Source organism: Carcharodon carcharias, chromosome 9 (assembly GCF_017639515.1).
Source record: "Carcharodon carcharias isolate sCarCar2 chromosome 9, sCarCar2.pri, whole genome shotgun sequence".
In the NCBI taxonomy this organism is placed as follows: domain Eukaryota; kingdom Metazoa; phylum Chordata; class Chondrichthyes; order Lamniformes; family Lamnidae; genus Carcharodon; species Carcharodon carcharias.
Window position 1 is genome coordinate 22,297,256 of NC_054475.1, and position 26,434 is coordinate 22,323,689.

At 41.2% G+C, this 26,434-nt stretch overlaps 1 protein-coding gene across 1 annotated transcript in view; it reads right to left on the reverse strand.

Annotated features, from left to right (window-relative positions):
* Nucleotides 1–23,910, reverse strand: part of LOC121282176 (calcium/calmodulin-dependent protein kinase type 1-like) — a 45,760-nt gene extending 21,850 nt beyond the window's left edge. The window contains exons 1-7 of the mRNA XM_041195726.1: nucleotides 23,829–23,910; nucleotides 16,636–16,734; nucleotides 16,239–16,344; nucleotides 10,900–11,031; nucleotides 10,700–10,774; nucleotides 6,380–6,518; nucleotides 3,017–3,140 (exon numbers count right to left, since the gene is read on the reverse strand). Coding sequence (XP_041051660.1) covers nucleotides 3,017–3,140; nucleotides 6,380–6,518; nucleotides 10,700–10,774; nucleotides 10,900–11,031; nucleotides 16,239–16,324 — 556 coding nt within the window. The 5' untranslated portion in view covers nucleotides 16,325–16,344; nucleotides 16,636–16,734; nucleotides 23,829–23,910. The remainder of the gene's footprint in view (nucleotides 1–3,016; nucleotides 3,141–6,379; nucleotides 6,519–10,699; nucleotides 10,775–10,899; nucleotides 11,032–16,238; nucleotides 16,345–16,635; nucleotides 16,735–23,828) is intronic.
* Nucleotides 23,911–26,434: the final 2,524 nt, after the last annotated feature.

The window sequence follows — 26,434 nt, forward strand, 5'->3', positions numbered from 1 at the left end:
TGCCAATTTGAATGTCCAGCTCTCCCATATCTTTGCTCATAATGAGTCTGAGATTAGACTGTTTTATAACAATATGGCAGTTATCAAAAAGTGTAATGGGGAGAGTGTTATAAGAGGTGAGTGTGACACTTAAGGAGCGTTCTACATGCAATACATAAATAAACAAGAGTTCTGTATAATGAGAATATTGATTATGCGACTGGGAGAGCTCCAAGTATTTACTGAATCTGAGGCTGAGGGGTCCATTAGCATAAGCATTGCTTATCACTCAAAAGATGTGCTAACTCATCTACTCCTGCCATCAAATTCTGCAAGGTCTGTTCTCCCTAATCGTGTTATCAATATTATTCAAGTAAAGAAACAGAAATGAAACAAAATGATACTTCGGTGCTCCCTGAAGGGAGCTCTGCAGAAGGGTCATACTGAATCGAAACATTAAATTTGTTTTCCTCTCTCCCCAGATGCTGAGTTTTTCTAGCATTTTCTGTTTTTGTTTTAGATTTCCAGCATCCGCAGTATTTTGCTTTTATATTGGACAAGTTAGATTCCAGGACATCTGCACACTTATGCCACCTCTCAGCATATATACTGGTAACTCTGGCTTTCTTACCTCAGCAGCAGAATTCTAGACCCTGATTTGTGTTTTGTGTTACCCATTCCATGGAATGTTTGATTAGGTTTGTGTCACAAATGTGTAGTTATGATATTATAGATTTTTAAGGACATGTTTGCTTAAAAAAACCTTTAAAAAAGCTTTTGTTCAGAAAAAGGATATATGAACAGACAACCTGGCAACCTTCTGTGTTGGTTCCAAAACTTTGGTTCCAAAACTTTATCAAACTACTTATCTCAAGAAGGATCACAAAAGGCATTATTCAATGAGTGTAGATGAGATCCTTCCACTTGCTGGTCTTCTTTCAAAACAAAGACAATTAACTATTAAGGACCTTAAAGAAAAACTACAAAAAGAACTCCAGGTGGGAGAAAGTCTTTTTGAATGGCCAATATCTAACAATGAAAGCATGATTCATCAACTTGAGAGGAGCCATCTCTGGATTTCATACTATAAGAAAAGGCTGGAAATTGCTGAAGGGGAGAACCATCTTGAACATCATGAGAGAGGCACTTTGAAACAGAGACTGTTTCTCAACAGGGAAAGACCAAGGAAGGTTACCAGGAACAGCTATCAGACTGCTGTAACAATTCAGGCTACCATGAGCCACCACCAGCAGTACTGTAAAATGAGAACATGAGCCTTCACTCACTCTCAGGGCCTGCTCTGCTTGTTGAGTTCACCTGCAAAGGCAAGATCTAACTCTTCCACTATAGAAGCCATCACAGCTGCTACACACAATTTCAAGTTTCAACCAATTCACTTCAGAAAGAAGGAACTCAAGCTAAGGGCCTGCAATGATATCTCACAGAGGCTGAAGTGCAATCTCATCGTTAAGTATCTCTTTTGCTTCATCTGCATTTTAATCTTTGTATCTGTATTTTAGTTAATAACGTTATCACATCTTTTTGAAGTAAAATCCAGCAGTAGTTTTGTAATAAGCTAACCTTTATCTCGTTTAAGACTGAAGCTTGTCAGCTGGGTTCCTGCGATCGGCTCTGCACTGCCATTTTACGTGGGCGGGCCAATAAAGAATTAGCGCTCAGCACTACCTGCACGGAGCTGCCTCAGGGAGATTGAAGCTCTTTTGAAATAAATAAATAAATGGAATAAAAATTTAATGAAAAATGTCTCCTCATGTGAATGTGTCACATGAGATGGGACATATTTTTATATTGCAGAAAATTTTTTTATTCAATTTGTAAAAGCTTTAGGAAACCTCATCCTGCTCATGGATGGGGTTTCCTAAAAAATGTAAAAGCCGCTTGGCCTTTTCGCCTGCAACGCCAACTGTTAGGTTGGACGGGCAGCGTAAATTTGAAATTAATTAGTTCGTTAATGGACTTAATAGGCCTTGTAATTATCGGCTCCGGCGCGCCCCTGCCAAACGAAACATTGCGAGACTCCACGGCGACGTCGGGACACAGGCCCGACCTCATCATGTCATTTTACGTGTCAGTGAGCGGGGCCCACCCCCCACATGCCGATCTGAAGATTCTAGCCCATGATTTTAGACAGGTCCTATTTTACAGTCTGCCTTATTTTAATACAATGTGGACACAGGAAAGCAATGAGGTTTTGCACAGCTCTGACTCACCAGTGTGTTTGCTGTTGGGTAATAATTGTTGTTTACCGTTCCCCAATCTTCTTCTCTATGGTGCCTAACTGAACCCCCTACCACTATTTATAGGTGCCTGATACATAATTGCGACAACTGCCAATTGGTTCAGTTGACAACAGGTCACAGTTCAGCTAATCAGAGAACAAGAGTCACAGTACAGGCAATTTGAGTACATGGGAAAGAGACAGAGCTCACAAACAGAAGGACCACATGAGGCTCATCTTCCTCCTCTTGAGTTCTCTGCCCAAAGGCAGGTCCTTGGTGATTATTCACCAAACCATGACAAAATGCCATGATTTTTTTACAATGGGCAGGGACGAGGAGGCAGGCCCCAAGTCGACCTCAGCTGCAACAGGGATCGAACATCGTGCTGTTGCTGTTGATCCGATCCAGACGCTAGCTGTCTAGCAAACTGAGTTAACCGGCCCTCCATGTGGCTCATCCATTTGTGTCATGTAAACATCTGCCTATATAACAATAACTACACTGCAAAAGCAACTCGTTGATTGTAAAGCACCTTGGAATGTCCTCAGGACATGATGAAATAATGCATTAGTGCAATCTTTTTTCTTTCTAAAAATGACTTAATTCTTGAGAAAAAACTAATAACAGAAAGAGTCTGTTAAATTTTCCAAATTTATTAAAGATTGGAGCGATGAATCCCTCAGAGTCAGCAATGAAACATTCTTATTTAATTAGGTATCACAACAGCCTATACGCAGCTACTGAAGTTTTACTACCTACTCATAAATTAATTCAATTAATAAAACATCCACACCTACCCACATAGCCTGGTGTACCACATGCTGTGGACATCACACCCATGTCCAGCATCTTAGAAAGACCAAAGTCACTGATCATAATCTTGGAGTTTTCATCAGGGCTGTAGAACAGCAGGTTTTCAGGCTTTGAGAGAAATTGTAACATTATTAATAGTATTATAATCTCTACTGTTTTAGGATCACTGCTGAGGCCACATTTTGAACATCATAATATTTATTTAGCAATATTGGATACTTCCAAAAATAAATTGATTTTGAAGGTTTGGAGAAGATTCAGAAAAGAATAAGGAACATCCCATGGGCGGAATTTCACATCAGCAGGATTTTACAGTCCCCCAAAAGTCAATGGACTTTTGAATGGCCCGCTGCGTCAGGGCCATAAAATTCCACCCAATGTCTTAAGATTTTATGAGGACAGGGATTGTAGAGCTATACTTGTTTCACTGGACGAAATTCAAATTGAAAGGGGACACAATTGAGATTACTCTATGGAATTCTTTTCTATGTGACTTCTATGCTTAGCAAGAAAAGGGATGTTACTGCAGAAGAATGGAACACTTTACATTTCAAGCACCAAGTACCAGCACCAGGCGATCCCTGCCAGGTGTAGGAGAGTTAGATGTACAATAAAGTTCCCTCTATTTTGCCCTACCAATGTCACTTAGTAACTAACCTCAGAAAAAAGAAACCCCTACTATTCTGGCATTTATCCCAGTTTCCACAATAGCCACCTCTGGCTGACATTGTCAATTTAGGGGCCATGATCCTTGGCCACCAGAATTTCAATTGAGAAAATCCAGAAAACTCTCAATGTATGTGGAAAAACAGAGTTTCAGTTTCAAGTGGACGATCTTACATCCGCTCTGACAAAATTTCTGAAATGTGGGGCTGAATTTTGTGTGAGTGGCAAAGGTCCCACCACCAGTGCCGAAAGGGGGGAGGAGCACAGCGGGACCTGTGGAGGAATATTGCTCGTGGAAGCCAATTGAGTGACTGCTGCTGTCTCAATCAGAGGGCGGCAGGTCAGCAGCCTCAGCAGCACCACTACTAACAGTGGCCAGTAACATTTCAACACAGGGTGGTGGGGTAGTGGTATTATCACTGGATTAGTAACCCAGGGTAACGCTCAGGGGACCTGGGTTCAAATCTCACCATGGCAGGTGGTGAAACTTGAATTCAATACAAATCGGGAATTAAAAGTCTGGTGATGACCATAAAAAAAACCATTGCTGATTGTTGTTAAAAACCCCCCCTGGTTCACTAATGCCCTTTAGGGAAGGAAATCTGCTGCCAGGTGACTACAATGTGGTTGACTCTTAAATCCCTCCTGAAGTCCAATTAGAGATGGGGCCATCCCATGAACAATCTTTTTTTTAAAAAAACTAAGGAGAGGGCACCACAGAGCTTGGGCACCTTTGATGAAAGGTAAGTGGGATTGGGGGAAGGCCCCAGGGACTGGGATGGGGGTCACTGAGTGCCAACAGCATCGTTCCCACAAGGGCAGCCATTGCCCAACTGGGGACTCTTCCAAGGGCCATAGATTACCAATAGAGAAGCCCGCCCCCAAGCAGAGAACCTGCTGGGAGGCTGCCAGGTTTCACTGGGTGGTCTCCCCACATGGCACAGCTTGAAATGAGGGGGAAAGGGGCACTTAATTGGTCATCTCAGTGGTTAATTGGGACAGCCAAACTGCCAACTTTCCTACTGATTGCAAAGTGGCACGGCAGCATTGAAGATATGAGGCACCACCACTGCCCACCCTACCAATGCCAAACTGTGCCACTTTGCAGCCTTCCTGCCTCCAACACAAAAGGTGGTAAAACTTCAGCCATTAACTCTGTTTCTCTTGCCACAGATGCTACCTGATTCACTGAGCGTTTCTGGCTTTTTCTGTTATCATTTCAAATTTACAGCATCTACAGTATTTTGCTTTTGTATTGAGAATATCCAGATCTACTTCAGAAAAAAACCTGTCATAGATCTTGATATCTGATCAATTAGTCCTCATGATTCAGGTCTTTAAAATACTAAGATGCACGGTGATGTAGATGCAGGCAGACTTTACGTTTTTTTTTAAGGGCAGCACTGGAGTACATTGAAGGTTTGCTCATTTGAAACCAATGGTAACAGAGGTTAGAAGAAATGACTTTGCAAAACTGTAATCTTTTCATATTTTATTCCCCCTTTTAAGCTTCTGCTTAGGCTGACTGGGACTCTGTTCCTGCTCTGCAGTGTGAACATACAATGACAATGCTTATGTGCAGAGGGTGCATTGTCACGGTGACAGTCTCAACTGTCAAAAAGATTATTAGTCGCCGCTGGACATTAGCACTCTCAATATGAAAATATTTCCATTGCAGAGACTATCAAGAATACTCACGCCAATTCAAACAATCACAAAAATCTATTCAAAATTGGTCAATTGGATTAATGATGACTTGAACCAGGGTCTCATTCAGGACATGTGAAATAGTCCAAATACTAGCAGATTATCATTGTCATGCAATTGTGCTTACAGATTGTTACAATTATTTTTAAGTCGATCTCCTGCATCTCACAGATTGACCGTCAAGGTATTTTATCATTATAAGGTTTCTAAAGAATTCATGCATCAGAAGTTTAGTTTGGACTCACCATGAGGGACAGAATGCGATTCTGTGGATATATACTCATCCTGCAAAGACTGTGGAGCTGCAATTAGTCTTCACATGTAAAGCAAAGTGGGTTCAAAGCCAATTGGCAGCATTTACTACCTCATATCTGAGCTCACTTCACGTTCATGGTGAAGACCAGTATAATCCGCTCCATTTATATATTTATATTTGATTCCATTATGAATTGAACTGTTATCCCAAGCTCTGCAATGAAATTTTCAAAGAATCTCATCTGATTGATTGTTCAAGCCTCCAAGAAGTGTCTCCAGCCTGCTGTATTTGAACAGCTTTAATCAAAATAATTAATATCTTGCTCATACTGCTGCATCTCCTTCAATATTATTAAACCTGTATGAGAATTTAGCCTGTTACAAAACTGCTTTGTCTAGTTCATATTCTCTGTCTTCTGGAATGACATGAAATACACTGGAACTCCCATCAGGGGGCAGTAAAAAGGTTCATTGATCTCCCAGAGCATGTTATTCCAGAGTACTCTGTGCATAAAGCTACATTTGTTTCATAAGGAGCAAAAGCATGGAAATTGAAAAATACAATGCTGTACATGATATTTTCCTTTATACAAGGTCTGGACTACACAAGAATAAATATTGTAATAATTAGGCGAACAAAATTATTCTGGTAAAATTAAAGCATTATTTGTTTATCGTTGCTCTTTCAAATATTCTTGCCAGCAAAATCATGTCAATACCTTTAAGTCTCGGTGTACAATTCCATTGTCATGAAGATATTTCACAGCATCGAGTATCTGTCGAATCAGAAGGCTGGCATCTTTCTCTGTGTAAACTCCACGGTCTAGAATCCTGTCAAAAAGTTCTCCTCCTGACACACTGGAAATAAATGTGAACATGTATGTTTCATCTGAAATGGAATGGAATGGAATGCACACTCACAATGAGCATGCTTGTAATCAGCAATACTTAAAATATTGTTTTATTCCTCGGCAGAATGTGCCACAGAAGCCTCTAACCAGGTTAATTTTTTCAATTTGCAGCAGGTACATTCCTGCGGAAATCACTGATGTAACAAAAGATGCAGTGATGATAACGCTGAAATTATGCATCACCCACAAGATTTTCCTACGGTAAAGAACATGGTGTTGGCAAAACATCCTTAACTGTGACCTCCCTTCCCCATAATTGTTAATCACAAAAAGCAACACTATTATGATTGTTACTACTCGAATGAGGCATGGAGTGATAGGCTCTATGAAATCTATCTGTTTGAGAACTATGGCATTAAGACAATGTCATGATGCCACAAAGACAATTGCCAGTCATTTCCAAATGGGATTCTCCTGATTTCCAACCATAACTTCAAGGGAAACTCCAGAGAAGCTACACAATGAGCACTTATGCAGTTTCCCTGGAGCTTCTGCAATCTTCTGCCAAAGTTATGAAGGGAAACTGGAGATTCCCTTGGAAATTCTATACAGGTATACCTTGACCTGCACCAGTGAATCCACCGCTCATCATTGTTATTCGCAAGATTTAAAGGAAAAAAATAGCCTTGCATAGCACCTTTCGCAACCAGAGAATCTCCCAAAACACTCCACAGGCAAAGTATTTTTGAGTAGTCATTGTAATATTGTAATAAACATGACAACCAATTTGTGCACAGCAAGCTCCCACAAACAGCAATGTGATAATAATCAGATAATGCTCCTTTAGCACTGCACTAGAGTATCAACATAAATTTTGTACTCCACTCTTTGGAATAGGACTTGAACCCAAAACTTTCAGCCTCAAAGGCACGAGTGCTATCCACTGAGCCATAGCTGACACAGCCTCAAAGCTGACTGTCAAAAGCCTGAATACTTTACAGCTGTTACTAACAGCTGTGGGCTCGTGCCAAAATTGGGAGAGCATACTAGTCAACAACAACACGATATAGTTATACTCATTGAATCATACCTTAGAGGCAATGTCCGAGACACCATCATTACTGTCCCATTGGCAGGACAGAACCACCAGAGGTGGTGGCGCAGTGGTATATAGTCAGGTGGGAGTTCCCCTGGGAGCCTTCAACATCGACGCCACACCCCACAAAGTATCATAGCATCCGGTCAAACATGGGCAAAGAAACGTCTTGCTGATTACCACGTACTGCAGCCCCACCCCCACCGCCCCCCCTCAGTTGATGAATCAGTGCTCTTCCATGTTGAACATCACTTGGAGGAAGCACTGAGGGTGGCAAGGGCACAGAATGTACTCTAGATGGGGGACGTCAATGTCCACCACCAACAGTAGCTCGGTAGCACCACTACATACCTAGCTGGCCAAGTCATAAAGGACATAGCTGCTACACTAGGTCTGTGGCAGTGCTAAGGGAACCAACAAGTGGAAAAAACATACATGGCCTCATCCTCACCAAGCTGTGTGCCACCAATCTGTCCATGACAGTATCAATAGGAGCGTCCATCGCACAATCCTTGTGGAGAAAAAGTCCCGTCATTACATTGAGGATATCTTCCATCCTATTGTATGGCACGACCACCATGCTAAATGGGATAGATTTCGAACAGATCTAGCAACTCAAGACTAGGGATCCATGAGGTGCTGGGGGCCATCAACAGCAGCAGGATTGTACTCAACTACAATCTGTAACCTAATGGCCTGGCATATCCCCCACTCTACCATTACTATCAAGCCAGGGGATCAACCGTGGCTCAATGAAGAGTGCAGGGGGGTATGCTAGGATCAGCATCAGGCATACCTAAAAATGAGGTGTCAACCTGGTGAAGCTATAACACAGGACTACTTCCATGTTAAGCAGCATAAGCAGCAAGCAATAGACAGAGCTAAGCAATTCCATAACCAACAGATCAGATCCAAGCTCTGCAGTCCTGTCACATCCAGTCATGAATGGTGATGGACAATTAAACAACTCACTGGAGGAGGAGGCTCCACAAATACCTCCATCCTCAATGATAGGGGAGCCCAGCTCATCAGTGCAAAAGATAAGACTGAAGAACTTGCACGAATCTTCAGCCAAAATTGCAAAGTGGATGATCCACCTCGGCTTCCCCTGGAGGTCCCGGATGCCAGTCTTCAGCCAATTTGATTCAATCCATGTGATATCAAGAAATAGCTGAAGGCACCAGATACTGCAAAGGCTTTGGGCCCTGACAATATTCCGGCAATAGTACTAAAGAATTGTGCTCCAGAACTTGCCATGCCCCTAGTCAAGCTGTTCCAGTACACCTACAACATTGGCATCTACCCGGCTATGTGGAAAATTCCCCAGGTATGTCCTGTACACAAAAAGCAGGACAAATCCAACCCAGGCAATTACCGCCCCAACAGTCTACTCTCGGTCATCAGTAAAGTAATGGAAGGGCTCATCAACACTGCTATGAAGTGGCATTTGCTTAGCAATAACCTGCTCACTGATGCTCAGTTTTGGTTCTGCCAGGGCCACTCAGCTCCTGACCTCATTACAGCCTTGATTCAAACATGGACAAAAGAGCTGAATTCCCGAGGTAAGGTGAGAGTGACTACCCTTGACATCACGGCAGCATTTGACCGAGTGTGGCATCAAGGAGCTCTAGTAAAACTGGAATCAATGGCAATTAGGGGGAAAACTCTCCGCTGGCTGGAATCATACCTAGTAGAAAGGAAGATGGCTGTGATTGTTGGAGGTCAATCATCACAATTCCAGGACATCACTGCAGGAGTTCCTTAGGGTAGTGTCCTAGACCCAAACATCTTCAGCTGTTTCATCAATGACCTTCCTTCCATCATATGGTCAGAGTAGGGATATTCGCTGATGATTGCACAATATTCAGCAACATTCAGATACTGAAGCAGTCCATGTCTAAATTCAACAAGACCTGGCCAATATCCAGGCTTGGGCTGACAAGTGGCAAGTAACATTCGCGCCACACAAGTGTCAGGCAATGACCATCCCCAACAAGAGAGAATCTAACCATTGCCTCTTGACATTCAATGGCATTACCATCACTGAAACGCCCACCATCAACATCCTGGTGGTTACCATTGTCCAGAAACTGAACTGGACCAGCCATATAAATACTGTGGCTACAGGAGCAGGTCAGTGGCTAGGAATCCTGTGGCGCACAACCTCCTAACTCCCTAAAGCCTGTCCACCATCTACAAGGCACAAGCCAAGAGTGTGATGGGATACTCTTCCCTTGCCTGGATGAGTGCAGCTCCAACAACACTCAAGAAGCTTGACACTATCCAGGACAAAGCAGCCTGCTTGATTGGCAGCACATCCGCAAACATTCACTCCCTCCACCACCGGCACAGTGGCAGCAGTGCATGCCATCTACAAATGCACTGTAGGAACTCACCAAGGCTACTTAGATAGCACCTTTCAAAGCCATGACCACTACCATCTAGAAGGGCAAGGGCAGCAAACACATGGGAACACCACCGCCTAGAAGTTCCCCTTCAAACCACTCACCATCCTAACATGGAAATATATCGCCATTCCTTCACTATCACTGGGTCAAAATCCTGGAACTCACTCCCTAATAGCTCTGTGGGTGTACCTACAACACATGGCCTGCAGCGGTTGAAGGCAACTCACCACCACCTTCTCAAGGGCAATTATGGATGGGCAATAAAAGCTTGCCTGGCCAGCAAAGCCCACATTCTATGAACGAATAAAAAAACCTCTACCATGGAGTCATGCTTTGAATCGCCTAGCCCCAAGGTTTGGAATTCCCTCCCTAACCTCTCCACCTCTCCTCTTTTAACACTTTCCTTACTTGCCTCTTCGACCAAGCTTTTGGTCATCTATCTTATGCGGCTCGGTGTCAAATTTCGTTAAATAAAGCCATTGTGCAGTGCCATGGAATGTTTCATCAGGTTAAAGGCACGATAAAATCTCAAATTACTATGGTTGTTGCCCACAGCAAAGCACAGAGCTCTCATCTGCATCTGCAGTTTTCATCAACGACACAATGTAATTCATGAAATAATGTGAAGTTTAAATCATGGAAGGAAGTTTATATGATGTAAAATGGATTTAAATGCCTACTTACAGTTGCATGACTAGGTAGAAATGAGTAGGACTTTCATAGATGTCCTCTAGGGCTACGATGTTTTTGTGTTTTATCCTGAAATACAAAAAAACAAGGTAAACCATTGCAATAGTTCTGCAATTGCTCCAATGCATTCAGTGAAGTGATGCAGGTTAGCAAATGGATTGTCAGCTACACAGAAGTAATATAATCTTACTCACTTTCTCAAAACTCTAATTTCATTTTCAAATGCCATGTCAAATGCATTGTTGTGGTTTTTCCGAACACACTTCAAAGCTACCATTTTGTCAGTTGCCCTCTCTTTTGCCAAATACACATCTGAAAAGGCTCCTCTGCAAGAATGAAAGAAACATTTTATATTAAACGTGTGGATAACAAAGTAGTTAACAGTATCTGTATTATGCAGTTTGCATTCTTTGTACCACTGTGGGGCTGGAACTGTTTTCCATACTGTGCTCACTCAATAATAAGCACAATTTGAAAATGTATTTGTTGATTTGCTAGAGCTATAGGACTGTGAGGTAATTTTTTGTCTTCACTGCATGGGCAGTTACATGCGAGAATATTGCCGTCTGTTATAGAGCCCCCCCCTCCCACCCTCAACCACCACCAACCCATCCCACTTTTATTTCATTGATATCAAAGGGATGGAAATAAGTTCCATAATGGGTGAATGATCTGCTATGCCAGATTACTGCCCATGTGGTGAAGATGAAAATTTATCCCTATTTGTCCATGTTTAATGCAGATCTTCAGAGTCTTTCTTTGGTTTTTGAAGAAATTGGCTAAAGGAAAAAATCCTTGTTAAAAACCAAAGAAGAACAATTTATGCTAAATTAAAAAGTAGTGGGGGAAAGGTTATTAAGAAATTTATATTGAAATTAAGGTCAGCTCTGAGCTTAACCATTCAGAAGCTTCATCAGAACACATCCTAGAATGATAAATGAGAGATTTTATAATAGACAGAACTGCAAATTGTCATTCTCACTGCTGATGGTTTACTTGAACAACATTTTTGTTATTAAAAAGCAGCTTTGGTTGATGTTTGGTTGGTTCTCTGACCTGTCAGAGGTCCAGGAAACGCATTTTACAAATTTGAATTGTTTTATGAAAATTATTATTAGTGTGTCTCTCTTCCATACACCTATGAAAGATAACTTTAATAGATGAGCAAATTGTTATTTGGAATACCCCATTAAGTGGCAGTGTTAATTTAACCAATTCTCCACAAAGTCTAATTCATTGATCATTCTCTATCCTGAACTCTTTCCTGAAATTTGTATGAATCATAAATGAGAAAACATATAATTATTTTATAATAGTTCATGCCCAGTGGCATTGCTCATGAGAAGTAAACAAAATGTAGTACATCTCCCTTTCAGTAAACATCTTTTTCTTTATTTCCATTTCCATTCTACTCCTCCAGTCCAGCATTCACATACTTTGTTGCCTCTGCCTCCAATTCATTCCCCATTTTTCACTGTTACAATTTTTGTATTAAAAAAATTAAACTGTTGCTAAATAAATCTCTTAAGACCTGCTAGCTAACAGTTATGAGTGTTGCTACTACAGTTTACTCAGCAAATAATGCTTGTATTCTGAGTTAATTTGGTGAGCTCAATCGGACATTCATACTATTCTAGAAGGTGCAGCTCAGCTGTAGGACCATGATGTAATGTGACAAGTCTAAGTCATCACACTGGTGCTCCTTGTTATTTGGAGACTGCAATGAAAGGCTTACTTTAGTCTTATTCCAAGGTAGTCAGTGTATACATGATAAGGCTATTAATGTAGGAGATTGGTATTATATTCATTTAAAAGTAAATTCAGCACTAATGTTATAATTTATACAGACAGTACAGACTATGGCATGGAGACTAGGATTATTTTTCTTTATTTTTTAATGGGATATGGGCATCACTGGCAAGGTCAGCATTTGTTGTCCATCTCTAATTGCCCTTGAACTGAGTGGCTTGCTAGGCCATTTCAGAGTCAATCATACTGCTGTGGATCAGGAGTCACATATAGGCCAGACCAGGTAAGGATGGCAGATTTCCTTCCCTAAAGTGCATGAGTGAACCAGATGGGTTTTTACAACAATCAACAATGGTTTCATGGTAACCATTGCCAAGCTTTTAATTCCAGATTTATTAATTTAATTTAAATTCCAACAGCTGCTATGGTGGGATTTGAACCCATGTACCCAGAGTATTAATTCCGATAACGAACAAGACTCCTCCATGCTAAATAGTCATGTGGCCCCCAAGCAACTCTGTTTCTCTCTCTGCAGGTGCTGCTGGACGTTCCCCAGTATTTTCTGTTTTTGTTTCAGATTTCTAGCATCTGCAGTATTTTGTGTTTACCCAGAGTGTTAGCCTGGGCTTCTAGGTTACTAGTCCACTGACATTACCACTACACCACTGTCTCCCCTAAATCAAAGAACTGCTGAATAAACTGGATACAACAAAGGTTGTGAGCCCTAGAAATATCCTGGCTAAATTACTGAAGACCAAGACTGAATCAGCCACTAAACAAACCAGGCAGCCACCTAGAATGGCAAAATTTGGGGGATGGCAATAAACTGAATGAACTATTCATGAAACTACAAAAGTAAACCAACAGGCTTCAACAATGGGAAAGGTGTAGATCAACTGATATACATCCACATATACTGACATGCATAATGGATTTCCATGTATTTACATGAAGACTGTGCCCCAGAACTAGCCACTCCTCCAGCCTCCAACATAGATATCCACCTGACAAAGTGGAAAATTGTCTGGTATGTCCTGTGCACAAAAAGCAGGACAAATCCAAACCGGCCAATAAACACCTCATTGTGTCATTAACTAGAAAGAAAATATTATCTTGTCATTAATTTTAGGAAGAAGTCAATTTGAGTACAAAACAGGATTGCTTTATTTGTAATTATCTGCAGATCATGATCTGACCTGGATTCACCTGCTCCAGTACAGTGCACGTCTTTCAAGGATGTATAGCTCCTTTATACCGTGATACATATATGACACTCATACCAGTATGCACCGTATATTACTCAAAAACAGTTCAGCTGTTATGTACCCCACACACACGCTCTGAAGAAGAGCCATACGGACTCGAAACGTTAACTCTGTCTTTCTCTCCACAGATGCTATCAGGCCTGTTGAGTTTTTCCAGCAGTTTTTGTTTTTGTTTCAGATTTCCAGCATCCGCAGTATTTTGCCTTTATGTCAGCTGGTATGTACTTCTTCCCATTGTGTTTCCACATGCTCATAAGCAAAAAATATAGGAACATCAAAATAATGATGTGGTGTAAAAAACAAGTATATGAGAAAGGCCTGATATAGAGTACTTAATGATTCTCAACAAGGGCTCAAAGAAAATATACTATTGGAAAAGAAATGAAAACGTCAAAGATGGAAAAAGCGGTTTTCAATATTTAGATTTAAATGGAATTTGCTGTCTCTCACGTAAGGATTGTACAGTCCCCACATATCCAAGAGGCCCAGACCTAAGTCAATAGCTCCCAAACTATTTTTACATTACAATATAATGTGTTTGCTGTAAAATGTTTAATGCATTCCTTCTATTTTTATCCTATGAATTTTCATTGTGTGCAAAACCGATGGATAAATAATAAGACAAAAGTCTGAAGCAGTCCTTCTGTCACAGGATTAAATGAAAATATCTGACAGCCATACACAGCAGATTCAAGTTCAAGGACGAGAGTAAAGTGGTCAATGTGCGTCTGGGAGTAGGAATAATCCTGCAATCTAATTAAGAGTTTCAGATTAATTCAAAAACAACATTTGAATAATTTTCAGCAGTCTGTTGAAGCTTCAAATTAAATTGCCGTCTACTAATTACTCCTGACAGACATAATTTCGAAAAAAACATATATACCCAAGCTCTTTTAAAATCTGATTATTTTCTTTTGTCATTTCGCAACAGTCAAGGATGATGTCAGCTACCTTCTAATTCCAGATTAACAGTGACATTAAACAGGAGGATAAAAGGCTACTGACATCTTTAATACAGGTTTATCAGGAAATAATCTGCAGCCAATTGCCATAAATTCCCTGCTCTTTGCACTGATAACAATTACTTTGAAGAGGTTCTATTACTGCAATAGCACCCAGAAAAGGTTAAGATCTTTAAGCTTGACATGCCAGAAAGAGGGGACTGGAAGCAGGATTTTGCTTAATCTTAGTTCACTTTTTCAACATTGGGGTGATGCTACAGATCAAATAGAGCAGATCTTAGGGGACTGATTATAGCTGACAGGTGGCAAAGCTGAACAAGGCTGACACACAGAGCAGGACATGTGCCTGCATGTGACCATTCACACTAGATAGCACCAAACAGACATGTGCAACATGCATATTTTTAACAGATGAACATATGCAAAAATCAAATCCACAAAATCTAAACAATTATACACTGACTGATTGATCATTTAAAGGTGTGTGTGTGTGGGGGGGGGGTGGAGAAAGAATGTTGAATATTGGGAATAAAATAACTCAGGAATTAGGAACACTGTCTGAAAAGTGGCATATTCATTTTTAAAAGCAATAAGAATGAATTTGCCATTTGAAGGAGCAGTGTACCTTTCACGAGATGGGTTAACATTGGAATATCATCATATTGCCTAATTTATAACAAGATAACATTTAAACAAAATTCGTGGTAGCTCTGTACTCTAATTTATAAACTAATAAGTCCGAGCTTGGGGCACTCCAGCCTCGAGTGTCTGCCTCCGGAGGTCTGGCCATGTTTTTAAGTGCTCCTAGGTACAAGAAACTGAACCTGAATCTTAGGAAAGGATCGCTGATTGTCGTCTATGTTACATGACTCGGAGACATGGACAACCAATAAAGAGACTATTGATAAGCTGAATGCTTTCAAGGTGCGGGCATATAGGACAGTGTTCCACAAATCCTGCACAGAGAGAAAGATTAATGAGGAAGTGCTGGAAATGACGGGAGAAAAGAGGGCATTAGGCCATAATATCAAAGAGGTAGATACAATATTTTGGTCACATCTTTCAAGCAGTGGTTGTCAGAAACAATTATTGGAAGGGAAGATAGCTGAAAAAAAAGGAAGCAGGAGGAAAAAGTGAATGATGGAAATAATGGACTGCATACAGATGGAGATTCATGGCAGTCAATCTGTTGTGAAGATGACACCAATGGGCAACCAATGAAGGTCCAAGGGCACAGGTAATAAGCTGAAGCTACCTTTGGAGACTGTCACTGTTCCTGAGCTGTAGCGGGCACAGGGGAACTGGAGCAGCTAGACTGAGGATGCAGTCTCCTAAATAAAGAAAACGCTCCAAACACTTAGAGGGTCTCCCAGCTTCTACAGAGAGAGAAACCGAGTTAACATTTCAGATGATGACTTTGCATCCGAGTTCCACTGAAAGGTCATCGACCTCGAGCTGAATCTTGTTTCTCTTTCTACTTGACCTCCTGTGTTTCCATTCTTATTTCAGATTAGTTTACTGTCCCAAACATGTTTCCAAATTCGTGAATCTACTTACGATCCCAGTAGTTCTATTAACTGGAAACTGTCCGCGATGTTCATGGCCTGTTTCCGCCAGTAAATACACTCCTCCTTTCGGCCCATGGCTGCTGCAAATCCTCAAACTGTACACGTCGAGCGAAATAAAACGGGGAAGATATAAATTAACACAAGAATCATCAGCGAGGGCACAAAGCCATGTGATATGAAACATAAAAGTGATAGAAAATGCTTATCTGATTGCACAACTGGTTCTGAATATTTAACATTTAAAAAAAAACAAAGGTTAAAACTTTTTTTCTAATGTCTAAATAGCGATTAAGGCCAATTTCCTCGGAAAGCCGATTTCATAGCTAGTTCCTGCCTCAACTCCAGGAGACACCAGTATAAAAGTGCCAGGATAAATAAATACTCACACCAACGAGATTCCAGTCAGCTCACGGAAGATGAGGCTCCTTCCAGTGATCAGTCCGCTGTGACTCCTCGTCCCGAATCCAGCTCCTCCTGCATCGCTTCTGAGTATTAGTTCAAAACAGATTACAAACAAATCCGTACCACTAAATCACAGATCAGCGCCTTAAAGGGAAGGGTAAGGTCAGGGGAAGCAGACAACACGAGAGGGGGAGGACCAATCCTCGGGTCGGAGCAGGAGGTGTGGGTGAGGAGACTCCCTTGGATGCATGAACATTTCCTCCAACCTACACCGGTTTGTTAGGTCCCCAAATAGCTAGGTGGCAGATTGCCACTGGCTTTAAGACAGCCTGGCGTTATCTTTTAACTCGGTTTTTATTCTGAACTCCGTGCGCAGGATTACCTCGATGCTAAAAGCAAAATACTGCGGATGCTGGAAATCTGAAACAAAAGCACATGTTCCTCTCCCGCAGATGCTGTCAGACCTGCGGAGTTTTTCCAGCTATTTTTGTTTTTATTACATCGATGCTACTCACTAAGATCTTGCTGAATACCTATAAGGAACGGAGCTATTGGAGAACACCTCGAAAAGAATCCGACGTCCGCCACCTTCTAACACCCTCCTTCTGAGGCGCTGCTGGCTTCCTGACTGGCAGTCTCCAGGCGCCTAAATCAGACAATGTTCCTAATTCCTGAGTTATTTTATTCCCAATATTCAACATTCTGCACCCCGCCCCCCCCCGGCCCCACCACACACACACACACACACACACACACATAAAGGAGGCAAACAGGGGAGGCCAGTCTCAATCCAAGTTTTACTAACATTTATAAAGTGTAAAATATCCATAATTATAGTTTCTGCATTTTTGTACGGGAATTTCAAATTCTAAGTATTGGATTTGTTGCCTTTTGGGGTTCACAAAATCTATGTAGGAATAAATCTTTAGTAGATCTCATTATTCTCTTTAGGAAGAAAAACTCAAAAGATTGGGAGCCAGAAGAGAGATTGGGGTTACAGGTTCAGTGTTCAATCAAAACTAATGGAATTGTTCAGGTAAAAGGAGAATAATGCTTGGTGTGTACATTCAGTTCAAGTTAGCCCAATCTGAACTGACCCTGTTCCGTGGAATTTACTTGGACACCTTTGGGATAGGTAAAACACCCTTCAGGGCTATCAAAATTAAACATGGTCATGCATTTTTTACATGCAAACTCATTCGAACTGTTCAGCTGTCAAACAACTATCCAGCTGTCAGGTAGTTGTCAAAGAACTGTCCAGAACTGGGAACTTTGAATGGAAAATGATTTTACTCAGAAGGCCACACTCCATAAAGAACATCCCCATGGCCTGAAGTTTAAGTTTTTTGCAGATTGCATAATTATCCTTGTCTCTACCTATTCCAATAACTCTTCATACTCAAATCTTCAACTAGTCTGCTTTCAAAACAATTCAGGTGGCATGGCAATGATGGCTTTCAACTGGAGTCTACAACATATATCTACTGACTGGCTAGGGCATAGGAGCTCTTTTAAGCCACTAGTCTCATTAATGCCTTTGCTTTCTAGTCCTAGATTAAACTATATAAGCCACTAACACTCCAACCAATCCACAACCTCCGTATGCATATAAAGATCCTTTTCATATCTCATCTCAATCTTTCTCCACCGTTAATTTTGTTGCATTCATCTAATCCTGCAATTTAAGCCCTGGAATTGTTCTTGTTCCTCTTCCCTACAATCCATCTAGTTAACCAATGTCCTTTGCCAAAAACTATATCCAATGAACTAACCATGCTGCAAAAACGCAGGCATTTCAGTTTTCAGAATAAACAGAGAAACAGATTGATCAAAATTCCAAGCAGACACAATGATTGGATATGCTCATTGAATTCTGAAACTCACAAATAAAATTTATTATCCTTTCTTATATTAGCCCTGAAGTTACACATTAATTGTAACACACATTTCCTTGTCCAGCTGTCAAGAAACTGTCCAGCAGTTGAGGAACTGTTCAGCTGAAAATCAACAGTCAAAGAACTGTTCACCTGTCAAGGAACTATCAAGAAAGTGTCAAAGTTGTCAAGGAAATGTCAAAGGATACTAGGTGAGTAGACATGGAGAGGGTAAGGGCAAAGGGTGGTCAGTATAGGGGCATGGGTTGACATAGCGGATATGAGGGACCATGGTGAGTGAGGGGCGTGGGTTGGCATAGGTGGTAAGGAGGTTTGAGTTGGCATAGGGATACAAGGGCCATGGGGTGGGTAGAGCAGCATGGGTTGGCATTGAAGGTGCATAGGGAGTGTGTGGAGGCTGAGGGGTGAGGACTGGAGGACTGTCTTTCATGTGAATCTTTTATTTATGTAAACACAGTGCCGGACCACAGAGGCAGGCTTTCCACCCAGCCTGCCTCTGGACACGGCGGCCTCTGCACTCTTTCTGGCTTTAGCCGCCTGACTCCTTTTTCAGCCCACACACCCAACCCTAAACCCGACCCGCAGGCAGACATTTTTTAAAGATCGAGTTTGCAGAGCCAGGAAATCTCCCAACTTGGCGAGCCTGACCCAGGGATGATAACCTGGGCCAAGGTTCCACCTGACACCTCACCCTCACTTTATAATTGGGAACAGCTGGTAGGGGCCACTAGCTGAATCAAGGAAGCTATCATTTACAACAGTTTGTGTACCAGATCATATTTGGTACTGTGTCCCAGTATCTACTGGACCTTTATTAAATCACATTTAAGAGGATTTTCACATGACAGTTCTTGCATCTCTTTGACAAAATAATAAAGGGACAGATCTCCATCACACACGATCGTTGAAAGAGTTGCTCTGTAAAAGGTGGAAAGTAGATTCGTTTTTAAGAAGTTTTTTCAAAATAACCCGAATTGTTCTGTGAAATGACTGCAACCTTGGCATGTTTTAAAAATTACTCCTCCAGAGAAAGAAAAAGCTCTCTCTCCCCATCACTCGAGATACTGTCATTGCTGGAAATCTGAAACTAAAAACAAAATATGCTGGAAATATTCAGCAGATCTGGCAGCCTGTGTGGAGAGAGAAACAGCTTTAATATTTCAGGTCAATGACCTTTCCTCAGAACTCAGAGAGAGCAAGAGGTAACAAAAGGCTTTCTATTCAGTTGTGCTTCCACCCTTCCTTTCCCCTTTATTTCCTTCCAATTGGTATTTATTTTTTGTCTACTGCTCTAACAAGGACTCTAGAACATTTTTCTGTATAACGTGGGCAATATAAATTAAACTTACTGCTGATTTCACAGAATCACAGGGTTGTTATGGTGTAGAAGGAGGCCATTTGGCCCACCGTGTCTGCATTGGATCTCTGAGCATTTTAACTTAGCGCCAATCTCCTGCCTTTTCCCCGTAATGCTGCACGTTGTTTCTATTTGAATATTCATCCAATGCCCTCTTGAATGCCTCAATCGAACCTGGCTCCACCACACTTCCAGGCAGTGCATTCCAAACCTTAACCACTCGCTGTGTGAAAAAGTTTTTTCTCCCCTCACATTTCCCCAGTTTCACTGTCACTCACAGTTCTTCACTCAAAAATTGGTCAGAATTGCTGTCAAGCAACACCGAGCCAGCCCACAAATCACAAAAATACAACATAATGGTAAAGGTATGTGTTCCTTTCTTCTCCAGGTCTTTGTCTGAGGGCAGGTCCAACCCACAGCACCAGAGCATAGGGCAAGGAGACAGGTCCTGAATCCACCCCAGCTGTAATACAGATTAAACTCTGTGCTGTTGGCATCAAATTGATCCATACCAGCCATCCAGCTCCCAAGGAGTCTGAGTTGTAGCAACATTCACTTTTACATGCATGTTGCAGCCAGGAATAGCAGTGGTAGAGGCTTCAATATTTTTCCATCACATGGATGACCAGGAATCTCCTGTGCTCTTATCACATGCCATTGACATATGTTGGAAGGATTTATAAGTTGATACTCAACCTTTTGGCCACATTCACAAACACATCTTCCTTGGCCATCAAGCTCCAGGAGTGGGACTTGAACCTGGAGCTTCTGGCTTAGAGTTGGGACACCACCACTGCACCACAAGACCTCCTCCCCTTTCTTTTAACCTGCCTCAAATTATAATTCATGAAACATCTTCTGGAACTTTTTGAATTCACAATTCTCTGCATGTTATTTGTAACATTGCATCAGATAGGTTTACATCAGAACAAAAACAAAATCATGGCTTTACAAAAAAATTAATTAAATATCTCCTCAAGTTTCATTGAAATATAGCTGAATAACAAAAGCCCTTATTTATCTGTTCTGTGTAATATCCATTTCAGCACATTGTGCTCCAGTATAGACATACTTTTATTCGTCATTAAGTTTGAACCCTGTTCATTCATGTAGTCAGCAGGGACAACATCACTAATATAAAGGAGTACCTCCAACAATCAATTGGTGTGTGTACATGATTGTTGGAAATTATTTTGGTGCTGTGATTGCCTTTAAATAGATGCTAAAAGGGTGTAATTTATATGCAATTTTCTCTGACATCTTAAAATGACATGACACATTATAGGGTGACGTATAGTCAGAGCTGCATGGGCTGACAAACTCCGCTGAATTAGTTTTCAGTTACTTTATTTATCAAACCTGCATTGGTTTGGATAAAATAAAGACAAAACATTTGCATGTTAGCAAGCCTGAAATTCACAACTGAACAGAACATTAAACTATCCGATAATAACCATTAAACAAATACTAGTTCACAGTCACATGACCTGATTACTGAACTAGGTAACACCTAATAATTCATGATTTTTTTTTAATTCATTCACAGATGTGGGCCAGCATTTATTGCCCATCCCTAGTTGCCCTTGAGAAGGGAGTGGCGAGCTGCCCTCTTGAACCGCTGCAGTCCATGTGGTGTAGGTATACCCTGATGTTAGGGAGGGAGTTTCAGGATTTTGACCCAGTGACAGTGAAAGAATGGTGATATATTTCCAAGTCAGGATGGTGTGTGACTTGAAGGGGAACTTTCAGCTGGTGGTGTTTCTATCTATCTGCTGCCCTTCTCCTTCTAGATGGTAGTGGTCATGGTAATGATAACACAAACATCTATATTCATCATTTATCTGAAATTTTGCTTTAATAGGTGAGTGGTGGTGCAGTTTGCGCATTGCAATGACACAGCCAATGTCATTAGTCTTGTGTTCCAGTGAACAGGTGTTAAATATTCAGATAAAAGCAAAATACTGTGGATGCTGGAAATCTGAAACAAAAACAAAAATTGCTGGAAAAACTCAGTAGGTCTGACAGCATCTGTGGAGAGGAAGACAGAGTTAACGTTTCAAGTCCATATGACGCTTCACCAGTTCTGATGAAACGGATCCGAAACATTAAATATTCAGATATTCTCGTGGATGTTAATATCCAGGACTGATATCAATTCAACCTCTGAAATGTAGGAAGAATTTTTTGCGTGGATTCTTAAGCATTCTCACACAAATGCCAAGTGTCTTCTGTTCCAGAGGCACAAGTCCACCAAACAAATCTGCTTTTAGAAAGAACAGAATTGACACAGATTCAACAGAAAATATCAAACATCTACTACAATGACAAAGACAAAGACACTGTAAATGCTGCAAGTTTGAGACCAAAAAATGCACGAAATACACAACAGGCTTGTTAATATGTAAAAGTAGATAAAATATGTTAATTTTTTTGACACCTTTGCTTGGAGGAAATGCAGGGCATTTTCTCCTGACTTTGTGGTTAAGGATTTTCAAGGAAATGGAGAGGAGCTTTTGATTGCAATTAATTGATGCAATACCTGTGAAAAATTACTGAAAGAACAGTCTGTGCCACTATCATTTTCTCAACCTAATTGAAAGAAATATGAACCCGTACAAACAAACAATATGGGTAAATGTTATTAGTTCCTGCTCACTTCACATGAAGATCTACGCTGTAAGCATTAAAACATAAATTAATGCCCCTACATACATACTTGAAGAAAAATATGTATAAACATGGAACAAACAGATATAATACAATAATAATGTAAGCATCATTATATTTTATGTTATCACTGTAGATATTTTCTCAGGTACAGTTACACCAGCAACTTCCACAAATGGACTTCACAGCCCCTAAAGATCCAGAGTACATCTTTTCTGGCCAACATTTAGGTAAATGATAATAAAACCCAGAGATTGTTAAGAGAGAACCCTTACTCTACGGGACTGCTACTGGGATGCATCACATTGCCATCAGACAATCATTCTCTCATTGATAGCTAAAGTGGATGTATACGATTATCAAGTTGGGACTCAGGCTTTGAACCTATAAGTGGTTTAATTTACTTAAAATAGATTAAGAGTACTAACTAATATAACAGAATGAAATATACATTTCTACTTGCCCCTTCATGGGCAGGATTATTAGTCTGGCGGCACCCATGATCGGCGAGGCCAGGAGCAGCCGGGGAACGGACCCCCAATAGCAATCGGCCCCCGAATGTGATTTCGCGCTGTCTGGCCAATTAGTGGCCAGCCGTTGTGAAAGGTGGGCTGAAAGACCCAGTGCTGCCGGTGTGAGGGTGGGAGGAGGGCGAGCGCTGAAGTCAGCACAGGTGCAGGGGAGTCCGGAATGAAAGCTCCTTGAAGGCAGAGAGCTGCCTCAGGGAGCTGAAGAATTTAAATGCCAAAAATAAAGATTGTAAAAACAGGGGAAAAAAATACCCACACATCAGAATCAGTCATCAGAATGTACGCCAGGTGAAAATTCTGTGAAAACATTTTTATTTTTTTAAAAATTCATTTTGGAAACCTCATCCCGCACTTGGATGAGGTTTCCTCAATAAGGCAAAGACCGCCTGGCTAATTCTCCCGCCAACTGTAACGTTGGACAGGCAGTGGAAAATCACGATTGATTGATACGTTAATGGCCTTAATAGGCCTCTTAATTGTCAGCAGGCACACTGCTGACTCTCACATGTGCCCGCCCACCCAAAATATCGCAGGAGTGTGCGATGGCATCAGGACGCTTGCCCGATGTCACCACACTCTATTACATGCTGAAGCGTGCCAGGCACACACCCACACGTCAAGTGAAAAACTCTGCCCCATGTTACAAAACAGTAAAGACACATTTCACTTTCTGTATAAACACGAATTCTAACCAGAATTCTGCTTAACGCCAACTCAAGCTAACTTACTTCCTGGCCAGGCTGTTCCTGGCTTCAAGCTTCACGCTTTGACTGCTGAGCAAAGAGTCTGGATTGCATCAAAGAAGACAACAGCTGTCAGCTGGCCACCTGGAGATTGTCCCACAATTTTAAAAATATTTTCATTCACAGGATGTAGGCGTCGTTGGCGGGGTCAGCATTTATTGCCCATCCCTAATTGTCCATGAGAAGGTGATGGTGAGCTGCCTTCTTGAACAACTGCTGTCCATGTGATCCCAAACCTCTGAGGTATAACGAAACAAAGGCAAAAGTTAGCTTAATCTCTATTAGTTACCTTAGCACGGGAGTTACAAAATTTATTGAGAAAGACATGTCCCGCCCCAACCCCTCCACCCCCCACCTCTGTCATGTAAGCTATAGACATGGATCCTTTCACATTCTATTCTGTCCAAAATAATTGAAAGAAATCCTACAGCATGGTGTGTTTATTGATTATGTTCATGATGGTGCTATGATCAGCATGCCCAGAAATACTTTGCATAAGATTTATACTTAAGACTAGAATTAAATGAATAAACCTGCCTATCTGGGTCAGGAATTTTATAATATGAAAGCTAGTGGGATTAACTTATTTATCTTTGGATCAGGTATGATCTTACATGAACTAAAATAGAATTTCAGCAATTGCATATTAAAAATGACATTGAGCTCTCGACATGCACAGGAAAAAAAATCACATTCAAATTGCCAAATTAATGGTCATATGTTAACTTGTAACTTTCCCTCTGTATAATAAAAGGGAAAATGTATGTATTGTAATTATGAATATGGCCTGTTAGGAGAATTTTAGCCGTTTTAAGGACAAAAAGAAACGACTAGTTTCAATGCCATTTTCGGCAATAGTTCTTTTGTGACATGGCAGCACTGATGTTTTCACAACAGCATTGAGATCATTACATTGTATATTTAAACAGAAGGAAGGTACTTATCAAGCTATTATTCAGTGATAGGTGGAATTCTCAAGTGAATATCAATTCATCCATTTGCATAAACCTTAGCCGAGAATTTCCCCATTTTGGTTTGCAAGATTGCTGTTCCATTAAAACAAACTTTGTGCCCACTAGAGGGATTTAAACACCAATCTCCTGAGTTGACTGGGGAAAGAGCAGGGGAGTGGCACTAATTGGTTAGTGTTATGATCCCAGCTGCTGTTTATACTGGACCAGTCAGACCCCAGAGTGAAACCTGGCTTGGTAGATCATAACTCTTTGCTTTAAAAGCAGTGGAGGAAAGTTACTGAGCAAACTCACAGGAGTCTGCTGATGAACTTTTAATACAAAGAATAGAATATTTATTAAAACAAGAAAAGTGAACTATTTACACCAGACAAAAAGATTGGAAAGATCTCAATACAAACACAAGGAGATGATGCAAATTCCCACTATTGCTTTACCCCAGCAATATCTTTAAATGGGGGCAGAATTTTTCTCTCTTCGGGCAGGCGCAGGCCGGAACAAAACGAGAGAAAAATGATGCACGATGTCATCACGCTCTCTCGCGATATTTCGTTCGGCGGGCACATGCAAGAGGAGGCAGCATGCCCACCGATAATTAATAGGCCTATTAACGACCTTAATCAATTAATTAAACGTGATCTTTCACTCCCCATCCAACCGTTCGGCTGGCGGGCAGGCGAAAACACCATGCAGCCTTTGAATTTTTAATGAAACCTCAACCACGGGCAGGATGAGGTTTCTAACAGGAATTAAAAATTAAATAAAAATGTGGAAATCTCATTTGTAACATGTCCCTGCTCATGTGACTCTGTCACATGAGGGGACATTGTTTTTAACATTTTTAAAGTCTTAATGTATGTTTTAAAAAATCTTCAGCCCCCTGAGGCAGCTCTGTGCCTTCAGGGAGTTTTCAGTGTGCATTCCCGCATGCATGTGCTAATGAATGTCTGCGCTAGCCCTCCTCCCCTCTCCCCAACCCCCGAACCCAGGCAGTGCTGACGTTCCCAGCACGCGAATCATGCTGGCTGGCCATTAATTGGCCAGCCAGCCTGAAATCGCAGTCGGGGCCTGATCGCGGGCGACCGCTCCCAAGCTCAGCTGCCGCACTCACCCGATGAGGTAAAATTCCTGCCCATAAACTGGTGAAAAGTTACCACTAGCTTGACACAAAGGCTTCTCGCTTAGGAGTGACACAGTTGCAAATGGTTTTCTTGAAGCGAATTCCTGAGCATTCGCTTGATGTTTCTCACCCAACTCTCCCCAGGACACCCAAAACCTCACTCTAAACGCAGTGTTTCTTCATCTGCAGATTAAACAAATGAGTTCCCTAAATTCAGTCTTCCAGTAGCACCTCCACTAAATTGATCACTTTACTGAGTCCTATAACTGGTTATTCAATTAATTACTGTCTCACTATCCTTGCAGTTTTTCTTCTCAGAGAGCTTAAAATCTCTGCCTTCTTTCTCTGACACACACTAAACTCTCCTTCTCTCAACTTCTGTCTTTTCTGTGTCTGTGCCACCGGATCACAGTTGCTAGGCAACAGTAAAGCTTTTCGACTTTTTTTCAGAATCACTAAACTTTCAACTACTTTAACCCATTTCTTTAACTTCAGTGGTT